Below are 19,730 nucleotides of genomic sequence, written 5' to 3'. Positions count from 1 at the left end.
CATGGACAAACACACACACACACACACACACACACACACACACACAAGTACACAAGTAAGTAACTGTGTATGATTTTATCAATGGATGTGTTCCAGCTCTCCATTTGTTTGAGAGGTTTATTCGTGTGTTCGAGTTGAGATATTACTCTAAACATAATCACTCTAAACTCTTAATCGGGAATCATCCAAAGGGTTAAATAGTCACATTGGGGACCTAACCCTTTAGGACAGGGGTGTCCAACCAGTCAGAGACCAAGGGCCACATTTTTGACTGTGTTACCGCACACATGATCATCACCTTTTTTTTCCCTGCCATTTTGAGAGCGAACTTGACAAATTGCTCCTACTGGGAAACTTTGAGTTATTTTCATCCCACTCACATGCGCGTTTGACGAAAATACCGTATTGAACTCAAGCGAAGCGAACACGCACAATAAAAAGACACGAATACAAACTTCGATATGAACGTAAGAGCCGCATGAAACCGGGCAAAGAGCCACATGCTGCTCGGGAGCCGCGGGTTGGCCGCCCCGTATTTAGGACAAAAGGACAACGCTTACCTAATGCACCTTTAAAAACAGATTTATTTAAAAAAAGAAGAAAAAAATCCATCAATTATAAATAAGTCACTAAAGACGTGAGGTCCTAAGCACTTTAGGAACACTACTTGTTAGGAAACATGTACACTTCACGATAGACACGGAAGAGACGAATACACGACAGCTAGATCGGCATGCCAACGAAACACCACAAATTTGTTTAACCGCTAACAAAGGACTGTAAAGAGCGTGCCGCGATATAGATAATACGCAGCGTGCGTGTGAACCGGGCCGAAAACCGTGCCGGAATAAACAAATGCGTTTGGAGAAGGTACACAAGTAACCACTGGAAAGACATCACTGATGCCATGCAAAGGAGATCGCACACATCAACACAAAAATAGTTTAGGCTTGTTATGACATTACCCCCCAGTCCACAGCTGTATACAGTATACTGACACAAGCACACAAAAAAAAAAGCAAAACCAGCTTGGCGAATGTATACTGCATTTAAAAACACACTCACTCGTGTCAATCACATACCCCTTTATTACTTGGCCTTTTTACACCCGGTCACATCTTGTGTTGTCTCTGATCCCATAGCTATCTGATTTGTTAAAACTGTTCTATTTACATTAGGCCACATAAATGCGTCTCGGCCAATCGGATTTCGATCCGATCTTTCATCTCCCGCCCAAAATGCAAATATATTTGACCTCATTTTCGGGGTAATTGAAACGGAACACACCTTGGTGTATGCGCTTTTCAGAATGCAATCAAAAATTTACTGTTTGCTGCGTTTTCGCTGGCGGCAGCAGCGCGTTTTAAGCCCCGACGATCACCTGCGAGTGACGTACTTCCGTTTGGGAGGAGTATAGCGCTGACCTATGTGGCTTGAACAACCACATGCATTTACACCTGTCCAGTTTCATCTGAAATGCGTCCCAGACCACCTCCTGTAGGGGTTTGAACCATCGGATTAATATCCGTCTCGAAACCGTTTCGGAGGGCATTTAGACCTGATCTTTTTTACCATCCGATAGCTATCTGATCACAGAAAACGCAGGAAGTGACCAGGTGTAAAAAGGCCCGCAATTTTAAATACTATGACTTTGTAGTCATGATGCACTTCATCCAAAGTCTTTTATAAAAGTAAACATCATAGACAGCACGCTCCGGTACGTGGCCGAGGAAATCTACCGCGCTAACGCACGTCACAGACATAAGGATTTTGAGCTAGTGGACTAAATGCTTTACTGTAACGGCGCACAGCTGGAGGTTTGTCGTTTAGGCTTTACTGACGTGTTGACATGTCCAGCACATAGCTACCTCTACAGGATCAATGATACTTGCTTGTTTGAATACAGGAGATGGCAGCCATGCGTACTGTATGTACTACGCTAGACCTGAGCATCGTGTCAAAAATTCAAAAACGTCGTGTCTCAAATCGCGTTCTTCCCTAAAACTAACACTGAGTTTAAGACCAAATTGAAGTCGCTTTTAAATCTTCCGGATGCGTACGAGATACGCAGGTGAGTGTGTGAACAATGCCACTGCCTCTTTAAAGTCACGCATCAAGTATAAACCGGCATTTGTAAGCAATGGAGCAGCATTTTGGTGTGTGTGTGTGGGGGAGGTCTGAGAGGACCACTAGACAGGAGTGTCATGTTACCCATCAGGCTTTTGTTCTGCCATGGGGGGTGGAGTGGAAGGGAAACACTCGGATTACAGCGCACTCATCCGCGTCCCGAGGTGTGCACTACTGCTCACAGCGCTCAGGTAAATCACAGCTCAGAAACAACAGCTGGGTTTATGAGATGAAAGAAAGAAAAAAGCTAAATAAATAAACAGATAAATAAATAAATAGATTCTTCTTCATCCTTATAAAAACAAACAAACCGGATTTGTTGCATTCACTTCTGGTAAACTTGTTCAAATTTGATCAGATTTATTAGACGTGGTGCATCATATCGTATCGTTCTATTCCATCCATCCATCCGTGCGTCCGACAGATACGTTACTAGCTGGTGCTTCCTGCGCTTTTCTAAATAATGCACAGTTCTTCGTCTGAAAAATCACTTCGTCTTTATCTAGAATCGGGACGTTACGCGGATTAAAAATAATAACCAGACGTCGGAACGTAACGAAAACGTCTTCCTAAGAGTTACAGCACTTCCTTTATTATTTTTAACCCTGAAATCTGAACCGTGTTCGTTTGTGGAAGAAGAAAAGAAAAAAAACCAAAAAGTTCCTTCCACCTCAATCAGTCTTCGTCTTGTGCTAAGCGGTGCAGAATTATTGGCACCCTTCATAAATACATACACAATTAAACCACTCACCAGAATGAGAAACAAACACTTTTTAAACAGTGCTACGTTCTCCCGACTACGCCTGCACCAAAACTATTGACACCCTTTGAAATTGTAACTTGAACGACCTATTTAATCTTTTGAACAGCCCTCATTCCACAGGAACGCCGTTACTGCCTTTACCCATGCCCCATATCCCTGGGGTATTAAAATGAGTTTGCACGTGTAAAAATCTCTTGAAGAAAACCCAGTGATCTTCTAACAGAAGAGACAGAGTGCTGTTGATCAGAACGAATCAGCTTCTGCATCGATCCAGCAACATTCCCCTGCAATTATATTCTAATATTTTACCAGACCGACTGAGTGCCATGTATTGTGCATAAGAAGGGTACAAAAAACAAGTTTTTAAAGAAAAATGAGGCTTGTATGTGTTACAGACTTCCTGTCTACTAAAATGGTGGAATAGCTTTTTTTCCAGCTCCAGAAGGAAATCATTTATTGTGAGATTCTACACTGCAAAATTGCAATCAGGTAAAAAAAAAACAAACAAACAAACAAATAAATAAACAAACAAAGCCTGACCAAATTTTGGCATGCAAACCTGGGTTCAATAAGACATTGTACGAGTCTTAGATCAAGTAGGACTAGTTTCTAAGGAGACACTGGGGTATGGGTGAATACGAGACAGAACAAATACCTGTAGCTTCCTGGAAAAAACAGACGAGAGAAGCTCTTACTCTACCAACGTGGTTTCCAAGCAGGTTAATAAAGCAAACGGAATTCCAATATTTTTCCTTTCTGAGAGAGAATACAGCCCACGCTGAACGGTCTGCTCTATTGGACTACTGAGTGTAAACTAGTGACTGACAAGACAAAACATGCATAAAGTTCAGCTCTTCCTGAGCGCTCGGCACGCTCCGTGATTACAGCGGCCTGCATGTCTACGTTTAATCCGGCAGAAACCGTATCTAGAACTAGAGCTTCACTAATCACTATATATGTATATAGTAATAATTTGTGCACTCACCCTCTGCTCGGGTCCAGAGAAATCGCTCTTGGCTGGTCCAGGTCCTGCCAGAAAAGAACTTTCCTGAGCGTACCGTCAAGCTCGGCTACCTCGACACGGTTTGTTTCTGAGTCTGTCCAGTAAAGTTTACTCCCCAGCCAGTCGCAGGCAAGCCCGTCGGGCGAGGCCAGACCCGACACCACTGTGCTCTGGGCTCCAGAGCCCGAGCCGTTAAAGACGGCCCGCTTGATGGCCTCTTCGCTCACATCGCTCCAGTAGATCAGACCGTTGCTGTAAACGAAGTCCACGGCCGCCGCATCCTCCAGGCCGCTCACCACTACCGTGGCGTTGGCGCTGCGTCCCTGGGCCGCGTCCACCAGCCGCAAGTCACGTCTGTTGGCGTAGAGGAGGAGAGGCACGGCTGCAGAAAAACACCACAACAGTCTGTTCACACTCTGAACTACACACACATTTACTTTCTCTTCTTTACAAGTCAGAGAACAATAAAACAGCTCAGGAAATCCTGCCTGATGGTCGTGTTACCTCTTTTTCTTTATTCATTTCAGATATAATGCAGTTGATTACGGCAATATGAGAACTTAGTATCAATATCACGATAAAGCACGTGACAATACAATTTTCTGATATCTTTTTTCCCTAGATTTAAATGACAAGCAATTTAAATTAAGCAATTACAATCTGCGGAATCAAACCTGATCAATTACTCTGGGATATGAATCTTTAAAAATGTTTAAAAAGACAAAACATAAGAGTTTAAATGGCAGTTTGTTAGGAGCCCTACATCCTGAAATGCAGATCGTGTATAGCAGAAAGTTGGAGAAAAGTGATGATGTAATAGATTTATGTCATATCTTCATAGCAATAAAACTAGTCGCACAAAACCTGACAAACATCCTTTTTTTTAAATCAAAATATGGATAAAAGTTGGTGTCACACCACGATCGACATTTACAAACACATAACAGCTGTGTGAAGCAACGCTTCCTTTCAGGACACCATTTTCCACAACACTTTACATGGCAGATTCTTAAAATTCTCTCAATTCTCTTCTTATCTATCTCTAAACTAGGGACAAGCTGTTTTTTACTTTACAGAGAACTTATACACAATCTCTCACAATAATCCGGTCGGAATTAAAAACAAAACCTCAGCTCTGCTGGACAATTTTAAGCATTATATAACTATTTTTAAGCAACTCTTCTGAATGAGCAAAGCCCAGAGTATGTTAAATATCTGAAAGGTGTCACAGGGTTGAAATAAGAACAGTGTGAGTGAAAACGTAAACTAACAATAGCAGATGTGCAACATTGTGTAGATAACATCGATTTGCTCGGCATTTATGACGAGTGGTGACAACACTCAAGGGTCAACAGAGTTCACACACACACACACACACACACTTGGTGAGAAGCACAGCAGAGACAAAAAAAACATTTCCACTTAACTAAAGCAGATACATTCCTTTTTCTAACCAGTTTTGACGTCGCCATCAAATAACTAAACTACCTGACCTCCTGTGAAAACCGTTTCTGGCCCATTCATTTCCTACGTCTGTGTTTTTTTTCCTGGCTCGTATTTATTCAGCACTGAAGCAGTCTGACCTCAAGAACTTCCTCTGCTCTGTAGCTCGTACCTCCGCAGGGCTTTTGGCACGGACTCAAACCTCAGTTTGACACATCGACCACTGCACACCGGTGCGTCGCTCTCGAGGACAAACCCTGCGCTCTTGGCCTCCGGCTGTTAAATGTTTTTTTTTCCCACAGGGGATTTCCTTTTCCAAATATTTAGAAATTTGCAGACCAACAGGACAGCCCGCTGAAGTCCGTTCAACACCCTTTACTCGCTCTGCCACGATAAATACACGTTAATGTATCGCTTTTTTTTTAACAGATACTTAATGACTGGATGTTTATATATAATATAGATTTTTCTTATAGACATTCTGAACATGTGTCACTTCTGAGGTCTGATATTCACACAAAAGTAGCCTGGGTTCTGTTTAGGGAGAAGAAAAAGGGGAAATTCTGTGTGTAAACCCTCACACAATGAATATGATCTGTAGTTATATATACATATATGTATATATAAAATGATATATAATATACACACTGTATCTCGTTAGTGGCTGGACTGCGATGAAGTCTAAGTTATGATGAAAACACAAACACGAGACCATTTTATATGAATCTCATGATAAAGCATCATTATGTGGTCATGTACCTAATGTATAACAAAGGACAAAATATTAGAAACACACCACTTTGTGCTCTCAGGAAATATTTACACAATAACCAAACCACCTGTATGTTGGCTATTAGGTCCTTTTTCAGTGGTTTGTTGTTGTTTACTTTTTTTTGTTTTACTACACCAAATGACTTTCAAATGACTATAGAAACCTTCATTTATTTATTTTTTAAATAAAAACTTACAGCTTTTTTTTTAATGGAGGAAAAACCACGCCATAGTTTTAACCTCTTCAAAACTACAGGCCCAAATCTCTCTCTCTCTCTCAAATAAATAAGAAATAAAGTAAATAAATAAACAAAAACACCGATACAATTGGACCGACTGCGTTATTAGTGATAAAAAAAACAAACAACAACTTATAACTAAAAGACTAAGCAGTGAGCGTGTAAACTACGTTTATTAAACTCGGGCTAACACACCGCTAGCTAGCTAAAGGCTAACAGTTCACAACAATGCAGAGCGGCTAACGATAGCTAGCACTTCCATAGAAACCACACACACACACACACACACACACACACACACACACACACACACACACACACACACACACACACACACACACACACAGTGTCAGTTTAAACGTCTGGAATCTTTACACGACGAATTGTAAGACGTATGAAAGAACAATAATCCTCAAGAGAAGTCAAAGCCAGAGCGAGAACTAAGTACAAGGAGAAAGCGAGACTTTTTTTAATCAGGACCTGGAACTCTTTTCTTTTCTTTAGTGCTGTTGGGGGAAATCAGTGCGTGTCCGATCTCTCTCTCTCTCTCACACACACACACACACACACACACACACACACACACACACACACAGAGTCCGATCTCTCTCTCATACACACACAGAGTCCGATGTCTCTCTCTCACACACACAGAGTCCGATCTCGCTCGCTCGCTCTCTCTTTCTCACACACACACGCACACACACACACACACACACACACAGAGAGAGAGAGAGAGAGAGAGAGAGAGAGAGAGAGAGAGTCCGATCTCGCTCTCAGACACAGATCAGACACCGTGAGAACTTTATGGAGACGAAGTGGGTCCGAACTCACCGCGTATTTGTAAACAGAAAGTACAGAGGAAGAGAGTCCGCAGCACTGCGCCCATGTTTCTGCTCCCGTTTCCTCGCTTGTTCTTCTTCTTCTCCCTGCTCTTCATCGCATGGCTGCGGTTTGTATTCTCGTCTCCTGCTCTGGGATCGATCACTGTGGATGTGCGGATTCCGTTCCCTTTTCCAGCTTGGAGGAATTATAACGCAAACGAGATTATTCCCCGTTCCGATCCCATTCTCTCTCTCCTTGTGTGTGTGTGTGTGCGTGTGCGTGTGTGTGTGGTGGCGCTACGATTCCGAAATGGTTCCTGACGCTATACGCCGCTTCCGAGTCCGTATCCTTCCGCCGGGAAAAGGGAGAGAAAAAAAATCTCCCTCCGCCTCCTGCGTTACTATTCTTTCTGCCTGCTATTGTTGTTTTATTATTATTGTTGTTATTTATTTATTTTTTATCAAACGATCCGAAGAGTTATCGTATTCCCGACCATGCGAACAGCGAGTCTGCGCCACAGAAAAGAGTCGTGTTTTAGTTTTAAAGAAATATTTTAGGACGGTTTTAAACGGCGCGAGACGCATTCCAGAGGGACTACTTTTTCACGGAATGAGCGGTGATGCGGCTCGGATCAACTGTGTGTTAAAGTGAGCGTAGCAGCTCTATGGGATAAAGGACTGAGTTCTATTGACTGTGTTGTAGAAATGAATAAAGGGGTGTTCGTAATGGTGCTGAGATTACTTTCTCATGTTTAAAAATTAACTTAACTTCATTTACAGTACATACACACACACACACACGTACGTATATATATATATATATATATATTTTTATATATATATATATATATATATATATATATATAAAAAAAATGTGTGTGTGTGTGTGTGTATAAGGAAACGTTCTGTTAAGTCCCAAATCAATAATAATTATCATTGTCATCATAAGCATTTTATCTATTAATCTAGTTCAAATGTACAAATGTAATCAATAGAGTCATTGACATCTATTACAGATGATTCAGTTCACACACTTTGTACAGGTGTAACATACCCTAACAATGGAGACAATAGATATATCATACTGATATATACGGATGTTTTCTTTATAAACCATATAGGATATACAGATGTGTGTGTGTGTGTGTGTGTGTGTGTGTGTGTGTGTGTGTGTGTGTGTGTGTGTGTGTGTGTGTGTTTGTCAGCATTTAAATAAACTACAATCAAATTCTCTTTCAAAATCACTGCTCAAAAATATTGCTGGCTTCAAAGATTCATCCATGTGTATTGATATTGTGATATTTGTTTACATTTTAGGTCATAAGTCTATTTTGGAAAATTCATATATAACCTTAAAGTTAAGAGTTAGAGGCTTCCATTTATTCGTGCTTTTTCAGATATTTTAACGCTGGAGCTATTTTGTGATAACGCCATATAGTAATAATGTAAAAAAACGTTTACCAAGACTTAAGACTTCACAAGTTGACCTGTACATGTATATAAGTTTTGAATAAAGCTGCTATCTCTACAATATCCTGGTAATTTATCTCTATGCTAGTAAACGAATATGTATATCTCGTATTATACATATACATTTACCCTATTTAATTCTTTACTCGAAAAGATAAATAGGTTTCATCCAATAGCAGTATTTAACATTTTAAAGAATGAACTGAACAATAAATTAATAATTAATTAACATTAATAATAACATTGGAAAGGCTTTAGAAATGTGAGAATTTAAAAGGTATTGTTCTATTCAAGGAATTTACCTTGAATAATAACAAAAATAACACCATCATCATCATCATTTTTTTTTTACCAGAATCGTCAAACATTTCTTCAAAGAATTAATATTTTATTTTGCCAGAGAAAATAGCCTACAATAAATTCCAATTGTTGTTCAAAGCAACCACTCACAAAAACAAGACCAAACCATCACCATCTTATATATATACAGTGATATTAAAATACAAAAAAGCAATTCAAGAAAAACATGAAAAGATTTGTGCAACTAAACCAGGTTCCTTAAAATGGAGCACAGGAGCAGGAAGGTGGCTGTAGGTTCAACTAAGTGACTGCTGCCACCTTTGGTCAAAAATTGCAATTACAGCTAGTTTTGAAGTTTCAGTGTATGCCATGTGCGTTTTAATACAGTTTCTAACAAGCCCTGGTTTGACTTCACTTCTTCATCCAATTCGACATCATAAGGCCCACTGCAGTGCTTCATTAGCTGAAGGTTGTTAGCAAACTTTGAGCCCAATAGTAATGTCAATATCTATATGTTACAGTAGCAGAAATAGTTAAGTTAGCTTTGCAAATTCCTTCAAATAGATGGAATTGTTTCAAATAAATATAAGTATTCTTATATGTATAATATTAGATTTAAACTTCGGTTAAACAATCTATGTCTAGTGCTGCAAGTAGTATGTCTTATATGCTGATACGCACCCCTAAATAGAGTGGAAGTCGGCAAAGGCATGTTAAAAACCATACTGGAACACAGTAAATATTGCAAATCACATTTACCATGCATGCTCTTAGCAAGTGTTAGCATTAACTAGTGCAGACCACCTTACAATCACACTCACAAACCTGCTCGTTAAGAAAGTATTCATGTGAAAATAGTGCACATCCAATGTAATTTACCACCAAGAAGTAGTATTTGTTTAGACACGAAACAGAACAATGCAGCACAATGTGAACGATGCATCAGAGACTTTCCCATGGATCGGTGTAATAAATGAGAGTACGTCAGTAAAACATATTGGAAAATATAATCACATAGATTTGATGTACAGCAAGTAAATACAGTTTGAGTTTATGCTGCTGTTTTTCTGTTAGAAAGTCCTGAACAGATATGGCCATTTAAAGGTGCTCGTGAAGAACAAGGTCTGAAGATATTGTTCAGGTCTTTTATTTCTATATTAACACCCTTCAATGACGGCATTAATCACTCAAATTGTACTATATCATAATCAAAAAATGACTGAATGTGTTTGATGTTATGATATGTAACTAATTAATATGTTTGACTTGGTTAAAATGGTAGAGAGCTGGTTTACCTTCATACCGAAATCAAGTCTTACACAAACAGGCTAAAGTGATCAAACAAATGAAGCCTCTGAAAGAAGAGTGTTGATTATGCAGCAGTTCTTAAATCAGCTTAATTATTGATTGGTCTTACATGAAGGAAATGTTAATGACTTATGCGTTGCCATAGCAAAGAATGTCCAACAGTATTCTAGTCCTAAATTTTTAAACTTCCTGAGGTCATTGTATTGCTTTTATTCCCTACAACCCTAATCTCTTCCTACGTCTCCATCATGATGCGTCCCTTTAGCAGTTACAACATCTTATGAATGGGGAATGTGACTTTCTTCAACCCAAAATGTCTTACATATCAAAATATTTAGATTTAGTGAACTGACAGGGGAAAAAAAATACATTTCAAATTTGAATGGGATTGTCTCTGTGAAGGACATGGTTGAGCTTTAGATCTCATAGTGAAGGTCGTTGAGCTCAAGTCTAGTGTAGTGTCTCCTGTCAAACGATTCCATGGCTCTGCGGCCCACGATGGCCACGACAAATGTGAGAATGATGAGTGTGAGCACGACTAGCAATGCCAGGCTATTCTTCCACATCAGGTGTGAATTCTTAGACTTATCCGAGGCAGAGGCTCCAGATGGGACCAAATCTCTGTTGTTCAGCTCATTATCCATTTCTACGACGACTATAGTTGTCCTTTCAGTGGTAGTTGATGATGTAGCTGTAATGGTTGTAGTAGTTGTAGTGGGACTAGTAGTTGTGGTTGTGGTGGGAGTAGTAGTTGTGGTTGTGGTGGGAGTAGTAGTTGTGGTTGTAGTGGGAGTAGTAGTTGTGGTTGTGGTGGGAGTAGTAGTTGTGGTTGTGGTGGGAGTAGTAGTTGTGGTTGTGGTGGGAGTAGTAGTTGTGGTTGTGGAGGGAGTAGTAGTTGTGGGAGTAGTAGTTGTGGTTGTGGAGGGAGTAGTAGTTGTGGTTGTAGTGGGAGTAGTAGTTGTGGTTGTAGTGGGAGTAGTAGTTGTGGTTGTAGAGGGAGTAGTAGTTGTGGTTGTAGTTGTAGTGGATGTAGTTACTATAGTAGTTGTACCAGTGTTAGTAGTAGGTGTGGCTTGTTTCTGTAAGGTTGTAAAATCACTTAATTTAGGATTAGATTTCCCATGTGGGTCTAGCTTTTTTGGTGGCCGGATTGGCTTTTTCAAAGGTCTGATTGGATTTGGGGGTGGTTGTGGTGGCTCGACCGGATGTGTCGTTGTTGTGGTGCTCGTTGTCGAAGCTACCTTTGCGGTTGTAGATGTTGATTGTGTTGTTGTTGTAGTTGATGTGGTGGTTGGCACAATTTCAACAGGCATTGTAAGGAGGATAATGGCCAGCTCTGTGGGCGCTATGGTGGAGGTGGTTGTTGTAGTTGGACGTGTGGTCGTAGAGGACGACATGGTACTTGGCGTAGTGGTGGGCTCCGTTGTGGTCGTTGGCTTCATGGTTGTTGATGTAGATTGAGTAGTGGAAGGTTGTTTTGTTATCGTAATCGGCATTGTGGGTACTCTATCCTTTCCTTTCGTAGAGGGGTGTGTCATACCTTAAAAAATAAAACATTAGCACCAGTTACAAAAACAACTGAAACTCTATGAACACATGGGAAGATAGTGAGAACCACCTGTGCATCTTCTTATGTGTATGAACACATGTCATAACCTTTCAACAAATATGTCACCTAATGACATGACATAGTGTCTACAATAAATACCACTGTCATTTGGCAATTCATTCCAATGGGCTTTCCTCATGAAAGAATGACAGATGCCTGTGGTCATGCCCTTCTCACTGAAAAAAGGCACGTCTCCATTTATGGCAGTTGGGTTAAGCTGTAGGCTGATAACTTACTTCAGCCTACAGAAAACCTGTAGTTCCAGAAAACTTTAGGAATTATTGTTGTGGCTGCATTGAGCAATTCTATTTCATATAGCACCCTTGCTAAATCTGATTAGCACGCAAAGTAAAATCTGCCTCGCTTTGGGTTGCATGTGTGGCCAGCGTTCTTAGTGAATACAGCTTCACACTGATGAACTGTGCTGTCTGTTTCAGTGTTAAGGGGTATTTTCTAAGTGAACACATGAGTTTGACATAGGTGTTGTGAATAGCCTACTTCTTTGTAGTGGCCGGTCATACAGGGACTGCAATGTCCTTCCGCCGCCGGCCATCAGAAGAGACATGAGTCTATGTTTACATCACAATAACACCCACAGTGCTAGACTGAGGCAGCAAGGTAAAACCTGTCTTTAAACCTTAAAATGATCTGTGTACTAGAGCAATGGGGACACATGGGGGAATGGGAAAAATAGGTAATCTTTTTAAAAAGAAAAATATTTAGGAACTAGATCAGCTTTTGTACCACATCTGAAGAGCATCTAGTGTTACAGAGAAACAAATATGTTTGGGTTTGATACCGATGATGGCATTTTTGTCAGACAAAATTTTGTGCCCATGGACCTTGTAGTCAGGACCCAGTTATCTGGAGTAATTGCTGCTCAATTGCAAATGTTTTTTTGTAAGGTTTAGGACCCTTTAATGGAATTTGTGGGATGGTATATAGGACCTGCCCCACATAATGGATGGGGAGGTCAAATGTTTCCTTGATGTCCCTGTCTAAAATCTATCCAGTGTATGAGAGCACATTGTTTGGCTTGCAATGACCTCAAAGGTTTTGTGATTCTGAAACCTGCACTCTCCTCTCTGGGGTCTCTTTTGTGGCAGGTCCAAACAACAGTGCTTTCAGAGGTTTGACAGTAAGATCAACCTTTGCAGACTGGAGTGAGGCTTCCAGTGAGAGCAATAAACCAGCTAATGTATTGCCAGGTTTGGCATGTGGCCCAGCTTGACAGCTTGTGATCCATCATACTACCTAGAACACATTACAGGCATACATCTGCCAGTTGAGCATGCCATCTCAGTGTAATTGTAAGCCAGTCACTGCATCCTAAAGATGGTCAATGTCAAGCCATTGATGAAATACCTTCAGGGTATTTCAGAACGCTGGCTACACAAGTATGGCTTGTTCAACCACTTTGTATCTTGTGATAAGAATGAGAGGGCTATTGTGTGGAATCAACTCCAACTACAGGGCTTAATGTTAGCAGAAATCTGGCAACTTAGTAAACGTAAGATTGAACAGGGCATGGGATAACTACTTGGATAAAACTTTGGTACGGAGTGTGGTGTGTGTTTGTGTGTGGGGGGGATTAATACCCTGAGCGGAATTATAATGCAGAGGGAGAACTGAACCCAGCTGGAAAATGGAGATTTTAGTAATACTAACAAAAGAAAGCCGACTTGAAGCTATGCCACATAGTGCATAAGTGCTTGCATTGCATAAATATACACTCACCACAGCACAGGAGATAACAGTACTGCCAGATTTGGAGGAAGGGTTACCTGTAGCTCTGACCATAGGCTGGAATTATCACAAATACTGGATCATATGTCAGTTTGTGGAAGAGGTTGGCAAGCAGTCCGCACATGCACAAAGTATCTAGATATACCGCTGGCAGTTAGTTAGCAGAGGTGAAATACAACTTCTGGTAGTAATCACAACCCATCATCAAAATCAAGAGATAATCTAAAAAAAAGTTTAGCTATAAACATTTGTAAAAATGTATAGATAACCTGGGTAATCATTTCACAAGGGTTGTTTCCCCAACCCTCAGGACAGTAGAGAAAAGTTAAACCTGTGCAGAGTAGTGGGTCTGCAGGACTATAGATCTGAACTAATGAAATTAATGTGCTATATTGTGTTGTAATGTAGAAGGATTACCTTTGAATATATCATAGGTGTTGGTCCCAGGCTTGGCTGACATCAGAGGGCAGTCCTGCTCAGTTTCACAATGAAACAGGTAGCAGTTTTCAATATTATCTTGGTCTGATGGCTTATACACCACCATGTTGCACTTTATACCTGTGAGAAACATAGAATTCTAGATATTGCATGTCTCTTGGTAAAAATAGCTGATCATTAAAGTTCTCTATTTAGGGCAAACACATACTGTATGTCCTGATAAAAATATAACCATGTCCTGAGTTAAACAGCTAGTGGTCCAACTAGTGGTCAGTTTTAGAATACAAAAATACAACAAGTCAGGATGTTGAAACTGTGGAGCCAAAGGTCACAATAAACCTATCTAGCTAACAGAGACTCCATAAACAATACATATTTTATGCAGCCAAATAAAAGCTCTTGCTGTAGTTGTATTAGTTTCTTGCATTTTTTTTTATTATTTTTTTACCTTATCTCATGGTGAAATCCCAGCAAAAGCAACTTACCTGGTTTCAGCTCCTCTGAACAACAGGCTAAGATGCAGTCTCTTTCTGCCTCTTTCTTCCTAACTTCCATTACGGTCTTTTGATTATCCAAAGCCTTCACAATGGTGTCTCGATGCTGTCTGGAGTAACATGTCTCACCAATGGAGCTTAAAGCCCAACTGCAAGCCTGAAGAAAGATCAGAGCCTCGAGCAGCAGCTTAGCTGCCCTGAAGGGGTTTTGATGGGCTGGGAACATGGCTTTTATAGCTCAGGAGATCCAGAGGCTTCTCAGAGTCCTGATGGGAAAGGATTAAGATCTACTGGATTACAACTGGCAAGGTTTAATAAAAAAAAACAACAACAAAGTTTCTTCAATTTAGCCACAGGTTGATCACTTTTCTTTTTGGTTCTATGGTGCCTTTCCGAACCCCCAAAAGACTCATGAGTTCACGAAAGAGTAAATTAAAACAATATACTGTCTGAGGTTCTGCTTCTTTTTTGCTTATTTTTATGGTTCCAAAGGACCTCAAGCACCTGTGGCACAAACATAGTTTACTTCCTTTCAGTAAAACAGTACACACTATAACCACAAGAATACAGATCACAACAGCGAAGAAATAAACATTCAAAGCATTTGAATTAGCAGGTAAATCTAGATGAATGTGAGAAATGAGGTACTAACCAGTGCCTTCTGTGTGTATGTACAATGCCATTAGATGGTCTCAAGTCCTTGAAGTCCACAGTTCATGTGCAATCATCTATCTCTCGATGAACTTTGCTCCTTTTCCTGAAATATATTATATATGTTATTGCAAGGGCTTGATGCCTTGCTGACATCATAAATGAAGTTAATTATCAGTTCGGGTGATAAAATGTACAGTGCCCTCCACAATTATTGGCACCCCTGTTTAAGATGTGGTCATGGACTTCTAAAAATTCTCCTTTTTTTTTTTAAACAACATAGAACCCAAATGCAAAAAAAGAGTGTTAAAAACGGGGGTGCCAATAATTGTGGAGGGCACTGTATTTGTTACTATGTTTATACTGTATGGTTAATGGTATAAAATTATGAATAGGATTACGTTGTACCAGTGGTAGAGCTGTATTACTGGAAGTTACTAAAAAAATTCTTTATGCATTTGATCTATCAGAGTTCAGATAGTACTTGTAGAAATCTACAGTCTGTGTTGTGATTGTTTTTGTGTTTACTCCATGATTTAAAAACGCCATTAACATCGTCTTCACAACCACAGGCCCAGTTACATGATAAAATAATAAGTGCTCTGCCACCGATCATCTCCTCAAGTGCCTTAAGTACCCTTTATTACGTACTGAACTCCAAGTTTATTAAGCAAACCGATTTATGTGTGTAATGACTCTTCTGGAAAACATCACAAATGTATCAGGGTTTGGATTCAATAAGGTGCTCTACTCTCTTAAAACCATTGGGTTCTGGACTCTGTACCCAAAAGGATGGCTGTGTTAAAGCCTTGGAGAGCAATGAACCTTTTATATAAAATAACTTACATCATTCACAGAATGTATAAAGTGATTCTTTTTAATGAACCCTTTACAATGCTTCTATATAAAGGACCATGCTGAGGCTCCGTATATGATAAGAGTGCTAGAACCATTCGAATCAATTTAAGTCTGCATGTGAACTACTGCTTTACACAGTTTCTGCGAGTAAAACACCTTCACAGACTTCTGTAAACAGCATTTTTCATCGTTACTCAAAGATGTGCCATAAGTCTGGCTGTACCACTAATGACAGCACAACCATCTATCTGACGCCATTCGCTGATGATTCATGGATTTGCTAACAATAATTTTGGTGCAAAAGTTCATTTCTACAACCTGCATGCACACGTTTTTCGTAGACAGGATTGCTGGTCACTAGTAGCATAGGAAGAGCTCATGCCACACTGTTGTTTGGCTCAGTACAACACTTCTGATTTATACCACGCGCTTGATAAAGTCACATGACATATGGCTTGTTGTGATGTATGATTTTGCGTGTACGTTTGGGTTGTGCCTAATAAGCTGCCAACTTAGCGTGTACGGAATGTGGAGTTGTCACCACATTCCGTACAATCATTAAGCGATTTTGGGAACCAAATAACAAAAAACACCTAACTGAAGAACACCATTATTAAAAGACACAACAAACGTATTTAATATGCCTATACTGTAAAGAACGTCTGCAATACTAAATACTCAAATCTGTTTACACTGCAACACTGTGATATTCTTAGAACATATTTACTATTAGTTTAGTAGTACTAGTAGTTTATATGGCATCAAAGGTGCTTGATGTATAGCTACAATAAATCTGCTGTAACTGTGTTGTAACAAATCAGTACAACAACCAGTGTGATTACTATGAAATTAGCATGTGTACCTGAGAGAACATGGGAAAATTGTCCTGTAAGCTGAAGCTATATAAAATAGTGACAACAAAATAGATCCTCAGCTTCTTTCACTATTGTTCTCATTGATCGTTTTTTTATTGTGCAACTTTATGTCTATTTCATTATGCTGTATACTGTATTTTCTTTTATTACAAAGAGAGACCAGTATTTTTGGTTGACATATTGTCATATGTCCATTTCACCATGTTAATATTTTGATTATTTTTATTGATTTAGAATGATATAATTTACACCTGCATGTAGTACACTGTATGGCTGAAAGTTTCTGGACACCTGATATTAAACGCTCATATGTTTGTGCTTGTTGAACATAACATTCATTCATTCATTTTCTACCACTTATCAGAACTACTCGGGTCACGGGGAGCCTGTGCCTATCTCAGGTGTCATCGGGCATCAAGGCAGGATACACCCTGGATGGAGTGCAAACCCATCACACACACACACTCTCTCATTCACACACTACGGACAATTTTCCAGAGATGCCAATCAACCTACCATGCATGACTTTGGACCGGGGGAGGAAACCGGAGTACCCGGAGGAAACCCCCAAGGCACGGGGAGAACATGCAAACTCCACACACACACAAGGCCACTAACCACTAAGCCACCATGACCCCTGAACATAACATTACAGATTTATTCACTCTACTGTTATACTAAGCTCCGTTCTGTGAAGTCTTTCCACTAGATGTTGGAGTGTGTCTGTGGGGATTAGTGATCATTCAGCTACAGGAGCATTAGTGAGATCAGACACTGATGTCGGAGTGTGTCTGTGGGGATTAGTGATCAGCTACAGGAACATTAGTGAGATCAGACACTGATGTTGGAGTGTGTCTGTGGGGATTAGTGATCATTCAGCTACAGGAGCATTAGTGAGATCAGACACTAATGTTGGACTGTCTGTGGGGATTAGTGATCATTCAGCTACAGGAGCATTAGTGAGATCAGACACTGATGGTGTAAGAGTGAAGAGGTCTGTGGTTCAGTCAGTATTCCAGTTCATCCCAAAGGTGTTCAGTGGGGTTGAGACAGAGTCAGGGCTCTGTGCAGGACACTCGAGCTCTTCCACTCCATCATTAACACACCATGTCTTCATGGAGCTCAGAGGCCTTGTGCACAGAGGTTATGGTGAAGGGAAATTTTAATGCTACCACAACCAAATACATTCTATACATGTGTGTGGTTCCAAATTTGTGGCCACTTTTTGAAGAAGCCCGACATGAGTTTGATGGTCAGGTGTCCGAATACTTTTGGTCATACATTGTATATTATATGCATTAAGTAAGAAAATGAATTAATCTGCATGTGGGTTTATGAGCAGTGGTAATTTGGGATTGTGTATTCAGGATTTGGTTAGTTTCTTTATGGGAAAAAGACCCACATTACTACAGGCATGTTATGTGACTGTGTGTAATACAGGATTGCATTTGAAGGTATTTCAGTATGTTATACCCTGAAATTGCACAGTAGACTCACATGAATAATGTGCGATAAATAAAACAACGTAAAAAGTTGATATGTAAAAAATGATTTAATCACAATGGAAAATGTTTTTTACGTAAAAAAGAAAACGTGTAAAATTCACATCATTTTTTGTCTGACCTTTCTGGAAGTGTTGTAAAGAAATTCTGCTTTAAGATCCAGCATGAGCTTTCTGTGATTGTTTTTTTTTTTTTCTTTCTTCTTTGTCTCACAATATTGTAGGTGAACTACATCGAATCCTGTCTACTACTGCCCCAAAATGCAATGCGGGATGATGGGCAATCGAAGCTTTATAAGATCAGCAAAGAGAAATGAAGAGTTTGATGCAACAGCACACTGGTGCTGATGTTGACGCGTCGCTAGGATACAGAAGCATCATCCGTTATAAGATCATCTCCGTGATGCAATCGTAATGAAATCCGCAAATAGCTAAATTACATGTTGTTTATTTCCAAACTGGTGCTTTCTTTGTTCATTAAAATTGCACCGAATTAACCAAAGCCTTTCTAACACCTACTAGCATATCTGCTGGCCTTCTCTAAAGCGAGTAAATAAATAAAAAATAACAATAAATAAATAAATAAATAAATAAAAGCCAACTTACCTTCACTGAAATCAGCAAAATAGCACACAGGGGGATGAAACCGTCAGCATCCAGCAGATGATCTTAGGCATCGTGGGTAGGCAGATTTCATAAAAGCCTACATAAAGATGAGCTGCTTAAAGATGCTCAGGAGGACTGTGGTCTAAAATGGTGTCTTCAAACACCGCATTACACTGAGAGCTCTCACACGATGCAAACACCACGTATTAAAGACGTTGTTTTTTTTTTACGTTATCGTACCAGAAAAACAGACGTAGGGCTTCCCGTTGTGCACACAAAAGACTGAGAGAGTAAACACAACGCGCCGAGCTATAAGCTAATACACACACGCACACACACACACACGCACTCACAGCGCGCGTTTAAACGGACCGCCTTAATTTGCGTAAGTGAGTCGTTCCAAAGCAATGCGCACGGTTTCATCATGAATCTGACCCATTCTTTTAAGCTCTTTTGTCCCCAGTGAGAGCAGCTGAGCGACGACACGTGTTTACTGCAGAACCCGTGTGTTAACTAAAGCAATCTGACTGAATGAAGACAACAAAGAGGCGCTGAAGGAGGAGAATATATCCATCCATCCATCCCCCACCCCCACCAGGGAAATTATACCAGCACAGAACATTTCAGTTGGGTTTCTCATGTCTCAGAAAATGTCAAACAGTGTGTGTAAATGATATGACTGTAACTGTAAATGTGTCTAAGTG

At 40.1% G+C, this 19,730-nt stretch overlaps 2 protein-coding genes across 2 annotated transcripts in view; both read right to left on the bottom strand.

The window, feature by feature from the left end:
- The window catches only part of LOC125139616 (low-density lipoprotein receptor-related protein 6-like), a 28,533-nt gene extending 20,717 nt beyond the window's left edge, over positions 1 to 7,816 (bottom strand). Inside the window, exons 1-2 of the mRNA XM_047804074.1 lie at positions 7,181 to 7,816; positions 3,876 to 4,275 (exon numbers count right to left, since the gene is read on the bottom strand). Coding sequence (XP_047660030.1) covers positions 3,876 to 4,275; positions 7,181 to 7,286 — 506 coding nt within the window. The 5' untranslated portion in view covers positions 7,287 to 7,816. The remainder of the gene's footprint in view (positions 1 to 3,875; positions 4,276 to 7,180) is intronic.
- Positions 7,817 to 9,007: 1,191 nt separating this feature from the next.
- mansc1 (MANSC domain containing 1) lies at positions 9,008 to 19,564 on the bottom strand. The gene is made up of 5 exons (XM_027154043.2): positions 19,027 to 19,564; positions 15,188 to 15,292; positions 14,527 to 14,801; positions 14,021 to 14,161; positions 9,008 to 11,788 (listed from the first exon to the last, which is right to left on the bottom strand). Exons 3-5 carry the CDS (start codon positions 14,759 to 14,761, stop codon positions 10,665 to 10,667), a joined length of 1,500 nt encoding a protein of 499 aa, XP_027009844.2. The 5' UTR covers positions 14,762 to 14,801; positions 15,188 to 15,292; positions 19,027 to 19,564; the 3' UTR covers positions 9,008 to 10,664.
- Positions 19,565 to 19,730: the final 166 nt, after the last annotated feature.

The sequence above is a fragment of the Tachysurus fulvidraco genome, chromosome 19 (genome assembly GCF_022655615.1).
Source record: "Tachysurus fulvidraco isolate hzauxx_2018 chromosome 19, HZAU_PFXX_2.0, whole genome shotgun sequence".
NCBI classification, from domain to species: domain Eukaryota; kingdom Metazoa; phylum Chordata; class Actinopteri; order Siluriformes; family Bagridae; genus Tachysurus; species Tachysurus fulvidraco.
Note: the sequence above shows the minus strand (reverse complement) of the source record. Positions and strands in the feature narration are given on the sequence as shown.

Bases quoted from the DNA above. Each gene is read 5' to 3' on its own strand.
- mansc1 (XM_027154043.2), bottom strand. From the start codon at position 14,761: ATGTTCCCAGCCCATCAAAACCCCTTCAGGGCAGCTAAGCTGCTGCTC. The intron at 14,162-14,526 runs GTAAGTTGCTTT...TGTTTCTCACAG, and splicing joins TTCAGAGGAGCTGAAACCAG to GTATAAAGTGCAACATGGTG. The intron at 11,789-14,020 runs GTAATCCTTCTA...TTATTTTTTAAG, and splicing joins CACCTATGATATATTCAAAG to GTATGACACACCCCTCTACG.